This window comes from Sceloporus occidentalis, unplaced genomic scaffold (assembly GCF_023333645.1).
Source record: "Sceloporus occidentalis isolate IW3139 unplaced genomic scaffold, rSceOcc1.0.p SCAF_7, whole genome shotgun sequence".
Lineage (NCBI taxonomy): Eukaryota > Metazoa > Chordata > Lepidosauria > Squamata > Phrynosomatidae > Sceloporus > Sceloporus occidentalis.
In genome coordinates, this window is record NW_028316987.1 from 97,744,155 (window position 1) to 97,760,195 (window position 16,041).

The 16,041-nt window shown below is 53.6% G+C and overlaps 1 protein-coding gene across 1 annotated transcript; it reads right to left on the minus strand.

Annotated features, from left to right (window-relative positions):
* Positions 1-430: 430 nt before the first annotated feature.
* Positions 431-13,721, minus strand: LOC149310234 (uncharacterized). The gene is made up of 10 exons (XM_089533949.1): positions 13,645-13,721; positions 12,037-12,139; positions 7,439-7,564; positions 6,636-6,808; positions 5,672-5,792; positions 4,820-4,936; positions 4,232-4,345; positions 3,588-4,008; positions 2,369-3,246; positions 431-1,655 (listed from the first exon to the last, which is right to left on the minus strand). The coding sequence occupies exons 2-10, from the start codon at positions 12,059-12,061 to the stop codon at positions 445-447; spliced, it is 3,186 nt and encodes a 1,061-aa protein (XP_089390075.1). The 5' UTR covers positions 12,062-12,139; positions 13,645-13,721; the 3' UTR covers positions 431-444.
* Positions 13,722-16,041: the final 2,320 nt, after the last annotated feature.

The following is a 16,041-nucleotide window of genomic DNA, read 5'->3' on the forward strand; positions in this document are numbered from 1 at the left end:
TACGCCTCTTGAGCCGAGCGCAAAAGCCCACAGTCCCAGGCAAGAGCCATCAACAAGGGATCTGAAAACAACAATGCTGTGGTAGATTAGGCTGTCCATAGGATTCCTTTCAAGAAGAAAAGGATTTATTGAGGTTCGGAATGAAAACGTGCTACTTCCAAACTATGCACATTTTATAAAAGGTTTATATAAAAGGTCAAACAGTGCAACCGGTTAGAAAGGTGTACTTCACTGAGGTGTGGACGCTGTCCTTTTTCCGTGTGAAGTAGCAACGCCACAGAAAGGGATTGCAACCTGAGTTAGCCCTCTCCCCTACCCATCCCTCCCGCTCCTTAGTGACATCAGTGTTGGGTGGGAAAAGGTGTGTTATCTCACTCGCACACAAATACACTCACATACAAACTCACACACAGCCTCCTCCCTCCCTCTCTCCCTCCCTCCCTCTCACAGCTCTTCCCCTCGCTGCTGCCTCTTCTCAAAGAAGGCACAGTAGGCCTCCCGGACATTGTGGGCCTCGCCCGTCTCTTCCGCGTCGGAGAAGTTGCCCGTGTGGCTCTCTGAGGCCGCGGAGGACAGATCAGCGTAGTCCATCCCTTCCTCCCAGCCGTCCTGCATGGCCTCATGTCTGCTCTCGCAAATGTTGTGGAGGATGCAGCAGGCGATGATGACAAGAGGGACGTTCTTCTCTGCCACATCCAGCCGCTTGAGGAGACACCGCCAGCGTCCCTTCAGCCTTTCAAAGGCATAGGTCACGGCTGCGTGGCACTTCCTCAGGAGTGCATTGAAGTGTTCCCGAGCTCCACTGGAGACATTGGCGTAGGGCTTCATGAGCCACGGCCTCAGGGGGCAAGTGGGACCCCCCAGCAGGATGGGGCTCATGGTGACCCCTTCTATCTCAGTGGTGGTCTGGGGACCAAAGGTGCCTTTCTCCATTCGCTCAAAGAGGGGGGAGCCCCATGGCAGCCCAGAATCCTGCAACCCCCCGGACCACCCGGCGTACACATCCATGAACCGTCCTGCGCTGTCCACCAGGGCCTGCAGAACCATGGAGACCAAGCCCTTCCCATTGATGTAGGCAGAAGCACCATGTGGGGAGCACAGGATAGGAATGTGGGTTTCGTCCACCACTCCAATGCAGTTTGGGAAGCCGACCCTCTCAAAGCCACCCATGACAGCATGTGCGTCACCAAGCTGGACAACGTGCTTCAGCAGCACATCGTGAATGGCTTCACACACTTCCATGACAATGACCGAGGCAGTCGACACACCGACACCAAACTGGTTGGCAACGGAGCGGTAGCTGTCCGAGGTGGCAAGCTTCCAGAGGGTGAGTGCAACACGTTTGTCCACTGGGATGGCAGCGCGCATGTTGGTGTCCTCGCGCTGCAGCACTGGGCGCAGCTTCTCCACCAGATCCAGCACGGCCTCGCGGGACATGCGGAAACAGCGGATCCATTCCCTGCTGTCAAGCCGACCGGCAACCAGGTTGTCCCACCAGTCCGTTTTTTGTGTCTTGCTCCAAACTGTCCGGTCATTTGGGCGGTAGTTAGCCCCCAGCAAGACACGTGCCATGGCGGCACGCTGCCTTCTGCGGCGCAGCCGGAGATCACGCATCCGTTTTGCCGATGAACTTGGGGCCTTCCCTGGATGCCAGGCTGATGGGCAGAAAGAGAGCCTGATTTCAAAATTTCAGTTAGTCTCAAAGGAGCTACAAGATCTCTCTACATAGTGATTCTACAGACTAACATGGCTATATCTTTGAAGTCAAAATACTATACTGTTTTTTTTTAAACCTCTGGAACCTCTATGGAGGGCCAGAACAGAATCCCTTTTAACAACACTGCTAGTAGCAGCCATAGCACAGATAACATGACTGTGATCACCAGCTGGATCCTGGACAGCAATGGCAAAGGAACCCATACAATCCCGTCCCTTAACCAACTCAGGATTTACCCCAACAATATAGGCCTCATAGCAGATCACAAGCTTAACACGATTCAACAGTGTGATGCAGCAGGAAAAAAAGCCAAGGCAATCCTAGGCTGCATCAACAGAACTGTAGTGTCAAGGGACACAATACTACCTTATTTTGCTGATGCAACACCCTCGTGCCGTGCACTGCTGTTCAAAGTGCCAAAACTGCACAAGCAGTGCCATGGGAGACCAGAAGAAGGAGGCAGACTGAAGCCTCTTCCCAAAGTTTGGCTCCTTGCCCCAGAACTGAGCAACAAAGACTGGCTGGGCTGAAACAGGCTCTGCTCTCCTGACCCAGACCTGTCTCGGAATCATCCTCCTGAAGGGGCTTTGGATGGATGATTCTGTACAGGACTAAGCAAACAGGAGATACTGGCCCAGAATCCATACTTACTTTGCAGGCTGCCCTGGGCTGCTGCGTTGGTGAGCCGCTCTGCAGGGGTGGCGCCGGTGATTTCCATCCAGAGGTTGCTGCTGGCTGTCAGGCCATTGATGGGGGTCAGTGCCATGTCCTGGTGCTGGCTGTGACTGGGGACCTGGCAGGATTCAACACCGAGTGAGGAATCCTGGTCTTGGAGCCGCAAGGGGAAGTCAGCCATCCCCAAGTCGTAATGAGTGGGAGGATCTTCGTCCTGCCTTTGCAGCTGATAGCAGGGAATCTCCATCTCATGGATAGAAGAGTCCAGATCAGGCAGTTGCAGCTGATAGTCAGGAAGGCCCACAGCCTGGCTGTGATGGTTTTGGTTGTGCTTCTGCATTGGGTAACTGGGGAGCCCCAGCGCATCCATGTAGGGCCTCCCATCCGGGCAACGCAGCTGGTGCAAACCGATCCCCTTGGGAGGTAGTGGGAGCATGAAGGGCTGCTGGGCAGGGGATTCCTCCCTCCGGCCTCTGCTCTTCCGCCCCTTCTGCTTGGCCCTGTTGACACATGCCTTGGGGATGACCAGGCCCCGGCTCATCATCAGGAACCGGTCCAGGAGGGCGAAAAAGGGCATGGTCTGGCGGGCTCGGTTGGAATGGAGGTTGCCGTCCTTGATCTCCTTGAAGCCACGCCTCAGATCTTTGGCTCGCTGCCGGCACTGCTCCAGGTTACGGTGGAAGCCCATTTTCCGCATCTTATCCGACAGGCGCTTGTACTGCACCTCATTCCGGTAGTTGTCATAAAGGGCAGTCTGGACGCGGTCGTCCCCCCAGAGCTCCACGAAGGCTTTGGTCTCCGAAATGGTCCAGTGAGCTGCCCGCTGGCGGACCTGCTCCATGGCCTTCTGGCGGCTGGAAAAGGGAAGCAAAGATGCAGGTATAAGGCAGGACTAATTGAGGCCCTTCCTCATCAGGAGACACCAGGTCTCTTGAGGAAATCAAGTAGGAAAGTGCTATGGGTCACAAAAGCGCTCTAGGAAGTTATCATGAGCAGTAGTTTTACACAAAGCATCTGCCATATTTTGGGGACTGCATCAGGACTCTTTGAGACACCACTGTGGGACTGGGGGGGGGGGCACTTCCCTGTGCCCTCACATGAGTGTTTAAAACCTCTCCACCCAAATGTTTGTGACTGTAGGAGACGTAGCCACTTTGAAGCAAAGCCTACTCCTCTCCCCTCAAGAGCTCCTCACCTGTAGTACAGGGCGTCCGGCTGCCCAAAGGTGACTGTCCCATCTAGCAGCAGGTCTGGCTTCTGATCCACCGCAAGGGCCATCTTGCAGCTGCAGTTGAAGCACTTGAAGAGTTTCCCCAGGGCCAGCTGCGCCTGGATCTGGCCGGCCTCCTCCTCCTTGTAGACAAAGCGGCTCTGGCAATCGACGCAGGTGAAGGCCTGCTCCGGATGATGAGCATTCTGGTGGGCCACAAGGCTGTTGGGACCCCCAAAGGATTTCCCACACTGCAGGCAGGGCAGGGCTTGCTCTCCAAAGTGGATGCGGAGGACGTGGGAGATGAGGGCTTCCCGCTGGGAGAAGCTCAGGCCACAGTCCCTGCAGTCGTGCGTGCGATCAGCCCTTGGCTTCTCTTCCAGCTTGATGCAGGGCTGGGCCTCTGCTGGGAAAGGATGCGCAATGAGAAAGAAGGAGGTGGGCTTGGAAAGGGGGGTGGAGGATGGTTTACCACCAGAAAGCCCAGCAGATCTTGGTGTGGTTTGGGGGGGGGGAAACACAGAAAAGACTCTCCCTCCCAAACCTGAAAGCTATCGTGTGTGTGTGGGGGGGGGGGTGTGCAGCCAGCTCATCACAAGCCCCACCAGGGAGGTCTTGGTGCCACTTACCAGGACTGGGGGTTCCCAGGGCTTCTTTTCCTCTTTTCTCTGGCTGAATCTTGCTACAGAGCCGCTCAACTCCTGGTTTCCTTCTTGCCTGCACTGGTGAATTGGCCCCAGAAGCTGTACAAAAGAGTGAGAAACAGTCAACACTCAGAGGCCCCTTTTGCTCTGGGAACTCTTGGGGAGATGGCACTGGAGCAGAAGGAAAAGGCAAGAGTTCAGGGCTGAGATGTTCATATCATATTTCTAGGGGAAAGCAACATACAGGAATGCAGGCAGACGCATCTTAGAGAACGTAACATCTAAGCACTAGAGTGCATGCATCCTCCAGATGAAGAACTTCTGTGGTCCAAAGGAGCGAGGGGTGGGTTGTGGAGCAAGCCCCAGCATCCCTGTCTGTATCGCTAAACTGAGACTCACTGCCCCCAGAGACACTGATGGCTGCCAACTTGGATGGTTTTGAAAAAGAGATTCATGATGGGGGACTGGGCCATGGGTGGATGAAACTACTACTATTACTGCCAGAATTCTCTGCTGTGAAATGTGACATTTATGCTCTTTTGCTCTCCAAGGAGCAACCTCTGCATCTCTTACCAGAGTTGAGGGCAGCAGCTGTCTCTTCCAACTTCTCTTCCGGAGGTTTCTCAGAAGGAGGGGCCTCTCCTCGTTCTATCCGTTGCAGGACATCTGATTTGAGCCCCTGGGTTGGCACTGCAGGGAAAGGAGAGACAGAGAGAAAGAAAGGGGGAGAACTCACCATTAGGAGCATTGGCGTGAAGATGTGTGTGCCCTTCTGCCATCCTAGTTCACAAGGTCTGATATTATGCAGGCAAAGCAGAGGCAAAATGAGACTTGGGGGGAGCCACTGTGGGCTTGACCTTCCATTCTCAGAGGGGCAGAGAAGAGGCATCCAGGCAGAGGATCAAGTCAATGGTCAGTGGAGGATGGCCAGATGGTTCTGCAAGCTCTGCATAAAGGCCACAGCCTGGGAGATGGAGGCACATGGCAACTGAGCCTGGAAGCCCCATTTCACTCTGAAAAGCTGGACAAAATTCACAGAGTGGAGGCCAGGGCACTGCCTCTATCCAGGGGACTGGGGGCCCTGCTCAAAGACAGCCCCTACAAGCCTGGACTCTGTTCTCCTGCTGGACCCAGCTGATGCCAAGCAGAGCAAAGCCAACCATCAAGGGCAGCAGGGAAGCGGAAAGATTGTCCTGGGAAGGCTGGGAGGACAGTAGATGGGGCTGGAAGTAAAACGTTAGTGGGATGGGGAGCGGGGGTAAAGAATCGGAAAGGGAAGGGATCCAATGGGTCACCAGAAAAACATGTCTTGCTCAAAAACATCCAAGGAAGGAAGGTCCCAACCCTCCTCTTCATCCCGTTTGGGAAGCTGTGGCCTTTCAGAGTGAGCCATGAGAGGAATGGTGGGGAAGGGGAGTCTCTCACCCAGCGAGGCCACAAGTTCATGGTTTCCCTTCATCACTTCCCAGTAGAGGCCCTTCTGCCAAGCAGTCAGCTCTGTCCACTCCTGCGGCGAGAAATAGACAGCCACGTCCTCAAACGTCACCTGAAAGAGGAACATTTGCACTCAGCACCCAGAGCGAGAAGGTGGGAATGGGCAGGAAGGGGATTTCTCTGCTGTCCATCACCCGACCCCTTGCCTCCCAGTTGGGTGGCACTTTGGTTAGGACCCAGCTGGAGTTTCAGTTCCAATGAAAGCAGGGCAGGATGTTTGCGTGCTCAAATGCATTAATAACAGCTTTAGGGGCTACATAGGACCCAGGGGATACTGTACATGTCAATAAATAAAAAATAGTGCTTATTATTCCTGAAGAGGCAAAATACATTCAAGTCATCTAGAGGCAGATGAAGAGGAGGGAAAGATTTCTGTTTCCTGCTCTTTATCCATCTGGGCAGGTATTCCCATCATCCCCAGCCAGTCAGCTGACAGATGGTGCAAACAACAGCCTAATGCACCTGGAGGGTCCCCAAGTGGCATGTATGCCCTGTTCAGCCATCAACATGGGACACCCCGCATTGCTTGCGTCTTCCTCTGCCAGGTCAGCATTGGAAGACGCTGCCAGAGTGCCAGCCAAAACAGGGCCAGGGGTGCATCCTTCGGCCTCAGATCAGCAATCTGTCAAAGAGAGGCAAAGGGGCTGTCCACCTCTCTGGCAGCAGGGTTTTGTCATTCCAGAGAGAATCGCAAGGATCAAGAAGTGGCTCCATGATGCATATGAGGTGAGGGGTTGAACATGTTTTATCTGCCCCAGAGTGTGAGGTGAAGCGTTGGCTGTGGACATAGGTCAAATGAACAAACTAACCTATACTCAGGATCTGGTTTCCCGCTCGCTGATGCTGCTCCTCCCCAAAAAAGGCTGCCCAGCCTCCCGGCGCTCTGCCTCCTCACCTGAGCGATCCGCAAGTGGCTCTCAGCCACCTGCTCCTCTTTGAGGTGCTCCAAAACCCGCTGGCACCAGCACTGCCAGGTGCACAGACCTCGCCAGGTCCTGGGTGGCTCCGAAGGGCCCTGAGGAAGAGGAGGAGGAAGGGAGGCCGTCCAGTCAGCATCCTCTTCACCACCTTGAAAACAATCAGGAGGGAGAAGCAATCACAAAGAGGCCTTTGGCACTCCACAGTAAGAGCACGAGGTTCCCACTTGGACTTCCATGGCTCCCTCAAACCCTAGGAGTGGCAGTTTATGGAGGGGTACTTGGAATTCTCTGCCAGAGAGCTCTAGTGCCCTCTCAAGGGACAGTGGCAGCTGAAGGGGCAATATGGTGCTGCGATGTGTGGTGTGGTGTGGATTCCCTCCGTCCCTCTCATTCCTGGCCGGTGGAGACCAACCTCAGGTGGGCCAGTGGCCACAATCAATGCCACTAATGGCTTTGCCCAAGGCCTACACAGGGGATGTTTCTTTCTGGATTACATTTCCCAGAATCCACCCCTAGCAAGCATGGCTGAGGTATTCAGAGAGCAGGGGTCACCCACTGGCTGGCCCTTTCTCTCCCTCCCTCCATCACTCTGGCTCTTCTGCACCACAGCTGGTCAAGCAGGGCATGTTCTGCCAGGTTCTGCAGGAAGCCCTTTGCCTTTCAGGCAAACAATGCAGCTGGTGCCACTTGTCTTTCAGTGGATACCTGCCAAATGATCCACTTCTGTCCCCAAATTCCCCATAGCACCAGCCCCAGATGGCATCCTTGCCATGCTCACCTGGAGCAGGTGGCCCTGAGATGGTCACCTCTCTCTTCCCAGCAGGCTCCCAGGGCTCCACGCCTTCCTCCATCTCACAGCCAGGCAATTCCTCTTCCTCTTCTGCACTTCCTGCTTTGGTGGATGCTGAGAGAGAGAGAGAGAGAGAAGGGTCAATGTTTGTGGCCAGAGCCAACTAGCTGCTCAGAGGCTGCTTCTCTGGAAGTGAGAGGAAGAAAATTAATGTTCCAGACTCTCCCTGAGATCCTGCTCTTTCTTCCTTCCATACCCATCTCTACCAGCCGCATGGCTTGGCCTTTGCCCTACAGATGGCAGCTTAGAGACCACCTTCTCTCATAAAATAATAGAATCTTCAGAGTCAGAAAGGACCCCAAGGGCCACTTAGTCCAACCTCCTTCAGCCATACAGGAAAGCACCACTAAAACACTTCTGAAATACAGTTAGCCAACCTCTGTTTAAAGATCTCCAAAGAAAGAGCATCTACTACTCCCTGAGGCAGTCTCTTCCATTCTCAAATAGCTCTTACATTAAGAAAGTTCCTCCTGGTAATGTTCAGGTGGAATCTCTTCTCTTGCCGTATGAATCCAAGCTCCCTCCACCTCTGCATGTTCGATTCATACCTTCTATGTATCTGTTCATCTCCCAAAGGAGAAATGCACTCAAGCTCAGGCTAACCTACAAACCACAGCCTCTGTCCAGCCCCAAATGGAAATAGGGATCCCCTTCCTTTCCCCCAGTTGCACAGAGATGCTCTGCTATTTCTCCATCTCAGCACCTGCAAAAATGGCATTCAATGCTGCCAACAGCCTCCTTCACACAAGGATGAACACACTAAATCCAGTGTTAGGCTGGTGAGGAATTCCCATGGAGTTGTATCTACTGAGTGAAGCGCTTCACCAGAGGCTCCTTTTATTTATTACCACAATCACTAAGAAGTGTTAGCCTGGCTGACATTTTAAAAATTGATGTGTGTGTGTGTGGGGGGGAAATCCCATTCCACTCCTACTCCCCAAATAACCATGGCCATACTCTCTGCTTGTACAAGAGGGGCAGAGCTTTGTTGTGTTCCCAGCCGTATCCAAGGAAAGCCAAAGCAACCACTCAGAAAACCCCATTGTGCCACACAACGCAGGCAGGTACAAGCCTTGGCACAGCCCTGGGAGGAAGAGGCATTTGGCCTTGTGCCCTCAATGAGTGATGCACAAACCCAACCACAGACATACATATACACAGAGAGAGAGAGAGAGCACAATTCCAGAAACATTTGATTTAAGATTCAAGAACATTTCTAGCATGTGCTACTGATGCATTAAATTATTGTATGATTTTCACCTGGAGTGATTGTAAGTTGTTTCTATTGGCCAGAATCCTGTTGGAGAGTTACAAATGTGAAAGCACTGTGGTTATGGTACTGCGCAGTGATCCTGATCCTTTGGATCCATCCAGCAGCCCCGACAATCAAAGGTTGGGGGCTGTTCGCCGCCGCTCTGGACGCAGCTGGCGGCCATTTTGACCCTCCTCCCATGAGCATTTTCTGGTGCCCAACCATAAACAGGGCGTGAAGTCAAAGACTTTCGTGGCTGGCATCCATAGCTTTTTGTGGGTTTTTCGGGCTCTGTGGCCATGTTCTAGAAGAGTTTCTTCCTGATGTTTCGCCAGCATCTGTGGCTGGCATCTTCTAAGATGCCAGCCACAGGGCCCCTCTCGCAGTTCCCTTGCACCTGGGATCGCTTAGCCAAGGGATGGTCCTCTCAATCAACTGCTTTCTAACTGAGAGGGGAGTGGACCCCCATTGATAGCACCAGCTACTGTCCAGTAACTGGGGACTTTCTCAGTCCTGATGTATACTATTGAATACGGAGGGACCATGAATATGAAACAGTCATGAACGCATAACTCCATGCATCTGCAACGGCTCAACAGGATTCTGGACATTGTCTTGAGGTCCCACAACAAAAAGCAGAGTATAAATGTCACAGCAAGCAAACAAACAAGCAAATAAGGTGGCCTTTTGGGAAAGGAAAAGAAAAAAAGGCAGGCTGTCTGCCCCAAACCCACCCACCCCCCATTGTGCCCCTTCAGGAGCATCTTCTCTCCTCAAGATTCATCCTTGCTTTCCTTTGCCTTTTATGCCCCCACAGACAGCACCAAAGTCAGCACTGTTATAGGAGGAGGGAGGGAGGGAGGGATAGTGGGAAACTGGGGTGGTTCTGCTCAGAGGGTACAACAGGCTTAATGGTTGGAAGTAACAGGAGGGTAGATGTTGAATAGAACATTAGAAGGACCTTCTTGACAAAGTGATTTGACAAAGAAACCCATTGCTTAGCGAGGTAGTGGGGTCTCCTTCGCTGGATGTCTTCCAAAAAAAGCTGGAGAGTGACCTGCTGGGAATCTATCAGGAGATTCTGCACTGAGCAGCGGGTTGGATGTGATGCCCTCTAAGGCCCCCTTCCAACCCTAGGATCCTGTAGTTCTGTTTCCAAACCAGCCACCATCTCCCGTCCGCTTAGGAACACAGGTGGCTGGCTGAGGCTGGCAGGAAAGAAGGAAGGAAGGCGCCAACTGTTCCCTCCACAAGCCACCTGGTCCTTTGAAGGGAAGACTGGCTGGCTGGGTCGAGCAGAGTGGGCTTCAGCCTGGGGTCTTTTGTAGGCGAAGCAGGGGCTTGACCGTTTGGCTGGGGTCCCCTTCTCCCCTTTCTCCTCCTCTGTCCTGCCAAGTAATAAAAGCAGATCAGCACCGTGGATCACCATACCAGGACTAAGAGGAAAGGGCTGATGCTCCTCTCTCCTGGCAAAACTATTTCTCTGAGCATGCTCCCAGGGAATAATGGTCTTCTTTTCTGGCCAAGGAGAGCCTTGAACCTTCATTGCCCCTGGCTGGGCAATGGCCTCCAGCCACGCCACGCCACGCCACGCCAGCCTGGCAGGGATGTGGTTTTCAATCACTTCTTTGCCACCTCTGAGGAGACGCTGTGTTCTTGCTCACTCATCTGTGTATCTTTAGGGCAGGTGAATCATCAGCAGTATTGCTGATGATACAACTCAGTTGTGCTAGAGAAAACAACAATAAACCACATCCACACACCCTCCAGCAAAATAAAAGACAAAAGAAAAATGTTCTTCACTCAGTTACTTCCATGAGGGAAGCCAATTTGGCCAAATTCCTTAAAGGAGGAAAGCTCCACCAGCCCTAGGCCCAGAGACAGAAGCAGGGCCCTCCCTCCAGCCCATCCATCTGCCATTGCCTTGGCCCCAGAGGGAGAGAAGAACCGCTGGACTGGACCCCTTCCCCACCACCATTCCCCTCTCCTTTTGGGTCATGCCTTTGTAGACTGTGAGCCTGAGGGCAGGGAACTCTCTAATTCACAATTTGTAAGCTGCTCTGAGAGCCTTTGTGGCTGAAGAGCGGGATAGAAATGCTCCAAATAAATAAATATCCTCAGCCCCTTCCTTCTCCTGACAATACTGTAAGAATCAGGCCCACATGTGGGGCAGGGGAGGAGGTCATTTGTTCCCAACGTGATGGCCAGAACAAAGAGATGCCTATTGCACACAAACACATCCCTATCCCTGGCACTGCCAACGTCACGTGGCTATCACCAGTTTGCTCCAGAGGAAGCCAAGCACTCTCCCACCCAGAGAGATGGTAAGACCAGTGTCTGTCTCTGTGTGTGTCTTTGCTGCCATTGAAGCCCTCCTGACTCAGACCTGATTCATGCAGTGGTTCATGCAGAGGAGACGCCAGGGGCCCGGGAGCTCACTCTGCTGCCCTGCAGGTGTGAGTCACTGTGGGATGAGCACATCTGGAAGAATGTGCCCTGGGAGGCTGGGGAGGGGGCCCTGGGAGCCCAGGCAGCCAAACCAGAGGGCCAGGCCTTTGCAAAGGCAGAGACCCCACCCTCCCCAGGCGATTCTGAGGGGCTTCAGTGTCACAAACCTTGGGTAAGTCAAACTCTCTCAGCCTCACAGGATGGCAATGGCAAACCCCCTCTGAAGAAACTTGCCAAGGAAACCCCATGATAGGGTTACCTTCAGGTCCCCATAAGTCAGAAACGACTCGAGGGCACACAACAACAATAGCAACAAATCCCACAGGTTATGCCACAGTGTGGATCCGCTGCTCCTGCCTTGGATGCCCCACAGCTCCCAGCATTCCCTTCCTTTCCCTGTGCCCACTTAGCAGCCTGGGCAGCTGCCAGGGAAAAGCCCTATTTTGGCCACTTGGTGCCTGCAAATACAGTGGGACCTTGGTATCCACAGGGAATGTGTTCCAGACCCCACCACAGATACCAAAATCCACGGATACTCAAGTCCTATTGTCCCCAATGGTGGCGTGTGCATGTGGCTGTGCCACCATTAGCAAGAGCAAGACTTCAGGTGATGTCTTGTTGTCCCTAACAGGACCAAGCCACATGCATGTGCCACCAGTGGAGACAACATGGGTTGCTGTCCATGGATGACAAGTCCATGGATACAGAGGCCCCAGCGTAACAGGTGTTATAAAATGGAGTGAGGTCTCCAGGGCCACACATGGGACAGGAAGACAGACACACATATTACCCCACTGGCTCCTTGGCCTGCCCCTTGCGCACTCACCTGGGGGCTGGCAATCCTCCGTCATCCTGCTGCCTCCCTGGACCCTTCCTGCCGTCCTGCAGCCCCTCTGGTCGGAAGAAGAGCTGAGTGGCCGCAGAAGCCCCTGCAAGACCAAGAAGCTGGACATCAGCACCCGTCGTCCTGCAGAAGCAGCCAGGCCCAGATGCACACCAGCCGCCCAGACCCTTCCTTATGGGCTTGTCTGTGGGATCTGTCCTCTTGCCCCTTCTTTGCCATCCCAACTCATGGGGCAGACAGAGCTCTGCGTTGCTGGAGGGTGAATGGCCCCTGAGCAGAGTTTCCTGTGCTGCCATAGAATCCTAGAGTTGGAAGAGACCCCAGAAGGGCCCTGATCCAGTCCAACCCCATTCTGCCATGCAGGACCTCTCAATCAAAGCATCTCTGATAGATGGCCATTCAGCCAGAATGGGGCTGGACTATATGGCCTCTAGGGATGGTGCCAACTCTACCGTTCAGCCTGGCCCAGATGGCAGATCTATTTAGATTCTGTTTAATTTTAATAAGAACAATATTTTGTCTTTAAACTACTCTCCCCCCCCCCCCCATTTTTAATTCCATGTTTTAACTGGTGTCCAGTCCATGTTGCTAACGAATTGATTCTGTTGTTAATCCTGGCCTTTGGTCTGTTTGTGCAAATTTGATCAGCATGCCTTGTGTTCCTTCATCCAAGTCATGGATAATGATGTTGACTAGCAAACTGGGCCCAGGACAGAGCCCCACTGGACACGCCACCGGTCACTCTTCTCCCGGAGGGAGAGCCTTCCGCCGCCAGCAGCTCTTGCTTTTATTAGCTGTGCATTCATTCTTAAAAATGGCAGCGAGGGAGGAAGCCCCCCCCCCATTTCAGCCCCAGAGGCCTTTGCTCTCCTGGCTGAACTGCTGGTCCCTCCATGGTTCAGCCTCTGCACCTTCTAGGAATCAGGGTTTACTCTGAGCAACCAGGGTTCCTCCAGCAACTGCATTAGTGCTATTGTCTATTACTATCTTACTACTACTGTGGTGATCACTGTCCCCCTCAGAGAGCCAGAGTCTACCCAAGAGCCTGAGATCATCACCATCACCATCATCATCATCATCGTCGTCGTCGCTGCTGCTGCTGCTGTCCTGGTTGTCCTTGTTTCGGGGCTGGCTGCTAATGTCATCCTCGCCCCGATTATCACTATTCTTGTTGTTGTTGTTGTTGTTGTTGTTGTTTTGTGGCTGCTAATGCCCCCCTCCCCTGATTCCTTCTCTTGAACTAGAGGCCAGTGTGGGAAGGGGGGGGGTCTGTGAGGGTCTTGGGCCCCTCCCTTGGGACCCCTCCCTTGGGACCCCTCCCTTGGGACCCCCTTTTCCTCCCCAGAGCAGATGCTGATTAATGGGGAGGGGGCCAGTGCCCCTCAGGTGGCTTTCTGGGGGGGGGTCTTCATCCTTCCCCCTCCCTGGCGGTATTTGGGTGGGGGGCTGCCCAAGGGGGGGCCAGGAGAGGGTCGTGGCTCCTCTTTGTCCTGAGGGTCAATGAGGGGGGCTCTGGCCCTCTGCTGACCCTCCCCTCCCCTTGACCCCAGAGCAAGGCGGCGCTGGCTCTAGTCTGCCAGGAGGACCCACCTGAGGGGCAAAAGCAGCCTGGCCTCCCTCCTCCTCCTCCTCCTCCTCCTCCTCTTCTTCCTCTTCTGGTCCTCGCCCCGGGAACGCCCCCTCCTCCCCCTGTGGCCCCGGAGCATGACGGGAAGCCGAGTCCCGGCCTCAGGCGCCCCGCCCCCTCCTTTCCCTTGAGGACTACGCTTCCCGTCGTGCGCCGCTTCCGCGATAGGCCTCCCTTCCGCCGCGGCTCAGCGCTAGGGATGCTGGGAAGCGTAGTTTAGCGAGGCGCCAGGCCTTCCCTGTCGCAGGGAGCGTTCTGGACCCCACAACAAACTCCAGCTCCCAGAATCCCATAGCCTTGCGCCAGAAAGAGTGCCAAAGCGGGTTATTTCTCCAGTGTGGAGGCCATTTAGAGAACCAAATGAAAGGCAAAGAACAACAGGCCACGCTGGAAATCTCCTCAGGAGCCAAGGCCCAGTCCACTCTGAGACCACTTCACTGCCCTGGCTCAGTGCTAGGGGATCCTGGGAACTGTAGCCGTCCAGGCGTATAGGGATCTTGCGGCAGCCCCTTTGAGACTAACTGAAATGAAGCATCAGCTTCCTCAGATGCATTCGGTGACTGCAAAGATCTCTCTGCAATGCATACTGGTTCCACAGACTGACACGGCTCTGTCTTTGAATGCTATTCAGGAGGCCATGGGAGTGCTTTCGGAGGACCTGAGCAGCCCAGTGGAGGACAGCGGGGTCTAGGAGGTCCCAGAGTCGCCAGGAGCAAGGCAGCCAGCAACAAAAAGTGGCAGCAGGGAATAGGAAATGCTTCCTTTGGCTCCGTCTCTTCCTTCTTCTGCTTCAGGCTTTTAGGCAGACCAAGGCTGCATCCATGTTGGAGAAAGAGCCCAGTTTGGCACTGCTTCTCAACATCCTGGCCGGCTGAAGGCTATGGAATTCTGGGAGCTGGAGTGTGTTCAGGGCCCAGAGTGCAGCAGAGCTCTGCTCTGCACCTCACAACATTCTACAACTCCCAGAATTCCATAGCCTTCAGCTAGAAAAGAGTTAAAGCGGTGCCAAACTGAGTTATTTCTCCAGTGTGGATGCAGCTCAAGTGTGACTCTTGCCATCTTTTAGGCGCAGTGTTTTGTGGGATCAGAAAATAGCCCCCGGCCAAAACTCACACAAACCCCTTAACTGATAATACTCTTGGAAGAAACAACCAAGGAGGCCTTCCTGCCTCAGCCCCGGCCCCTGCAGCAACCCAGGAACCGTTGTTGTTATTGTTACTGATAAGAGTTTTAATCCAGAGAGCACCAGCCCCCATTTGTCTGAACGCTTTGGCTGAAGCCCCAAACGGTTTGGGCTGAGGAGACTGGAAGGACCAGCTCCTGAGGAGGCCAGAGGCACGGCCGGCTGGAGGCCGCCTTTTCCTTGACCATCTGCCACCTCAGCCCCGGCAAAAGAAAGAAGCGAAGGCCAGGCAAGAAAGGCCGCGCTGCTGGGCCCCAGAGGGTCCAGCATCCTCCTATGACTTTCAGTCGGCAGGCCCTGCATTGCCCCTCCCCTGATCTGTTCCCTTCTCTGCCCAATGCTCTGTTGCTTCTTTACTGTATTTTAAACTGTACGCCTGAAAGCAGACATTGTCTTATTCCTGACTTTGACCAAGACTGTGTTGAGAGCCCTTGCATATAAATAAGTAAAATAACAAAAAGGCCAAGATGTTAAGAACTACACTTGTCCCTCCACATTCGCTGGGGTGAGGGGCACAGGACCCCCGGGAATGTGGAAAGACCACACATAACAAGGACACTGTGCTTTTGCCTGAGAAAACACCTCTCTAGGAATCTCTAGGTCTTTCAGTGCAACATCTGCCAGACACTGACCATAGGACTGGCTGGAGGAGCTACAAAGGCCTAGTAGAGTATCCTCTCTAGGAATCTCTAGGTCCTCCAGGGCAACTCTGTGGCCAACATCCAACAGACACTGACCATAAGACTGCGCTGGAGGAGCTACAAAGGCCTAGTAGAGTATCCTGTCTAGGAATCTCTGGGTCCTTCAGTGTGACTTTTGGTCAAAGTTGACGACAGAATTGGAGGACCTAGAGATTCCTAGAGAGGACATATTTATAAATCTGTGAATAATCAAAGGCACAGAAGCCAAAGCAGAGGCAGGAGTGTACTTTGCTTGCCAGGCTGATGTCTGTTTGAAGAGACACCCACCCAGCTGCTCTTCCTTCTGGCTTTTATGACCAGATTCTGCAGCCTTTGAGGGATGTCTGGATGCAAGAGAGCAAGCAGGCCTGGTAGGTCACCTTTCCTCCTGCTGCTGCTGCTGCTGCCCACAGTCCTTCTCTCATCCTCCTTCCATCCCAATCCTGATTCTTCAGGTCAGCCAGTGACCTTTTAAGCCCAAATAAACAGCCAAGAAA

Excerpts from the sequence above, each read along its gene's own strand:
- LOC149310234 (XM_089533949.1), bottom strand. The coding sequence starts at position 12,061 with ATGACGGAGGATTGCCAGCCCCCAG. Across the intron at positions 4,937-5,671 it reads TGAACTTGTGGCCTCGCTGG|TGCCAACCCAGGGGCTCAAA; the intron begins GTGAGAGACTCC and ends CTTTCCCTGCAG. Across the intron at positions 1,656-2,368 it reads AGCCCAGGGCAGCCTGCAAA|CCTGGCATCCAGGGAAGGCC; the intron begins GTAAGTATGGAT and ends TCTGCCCATCAG.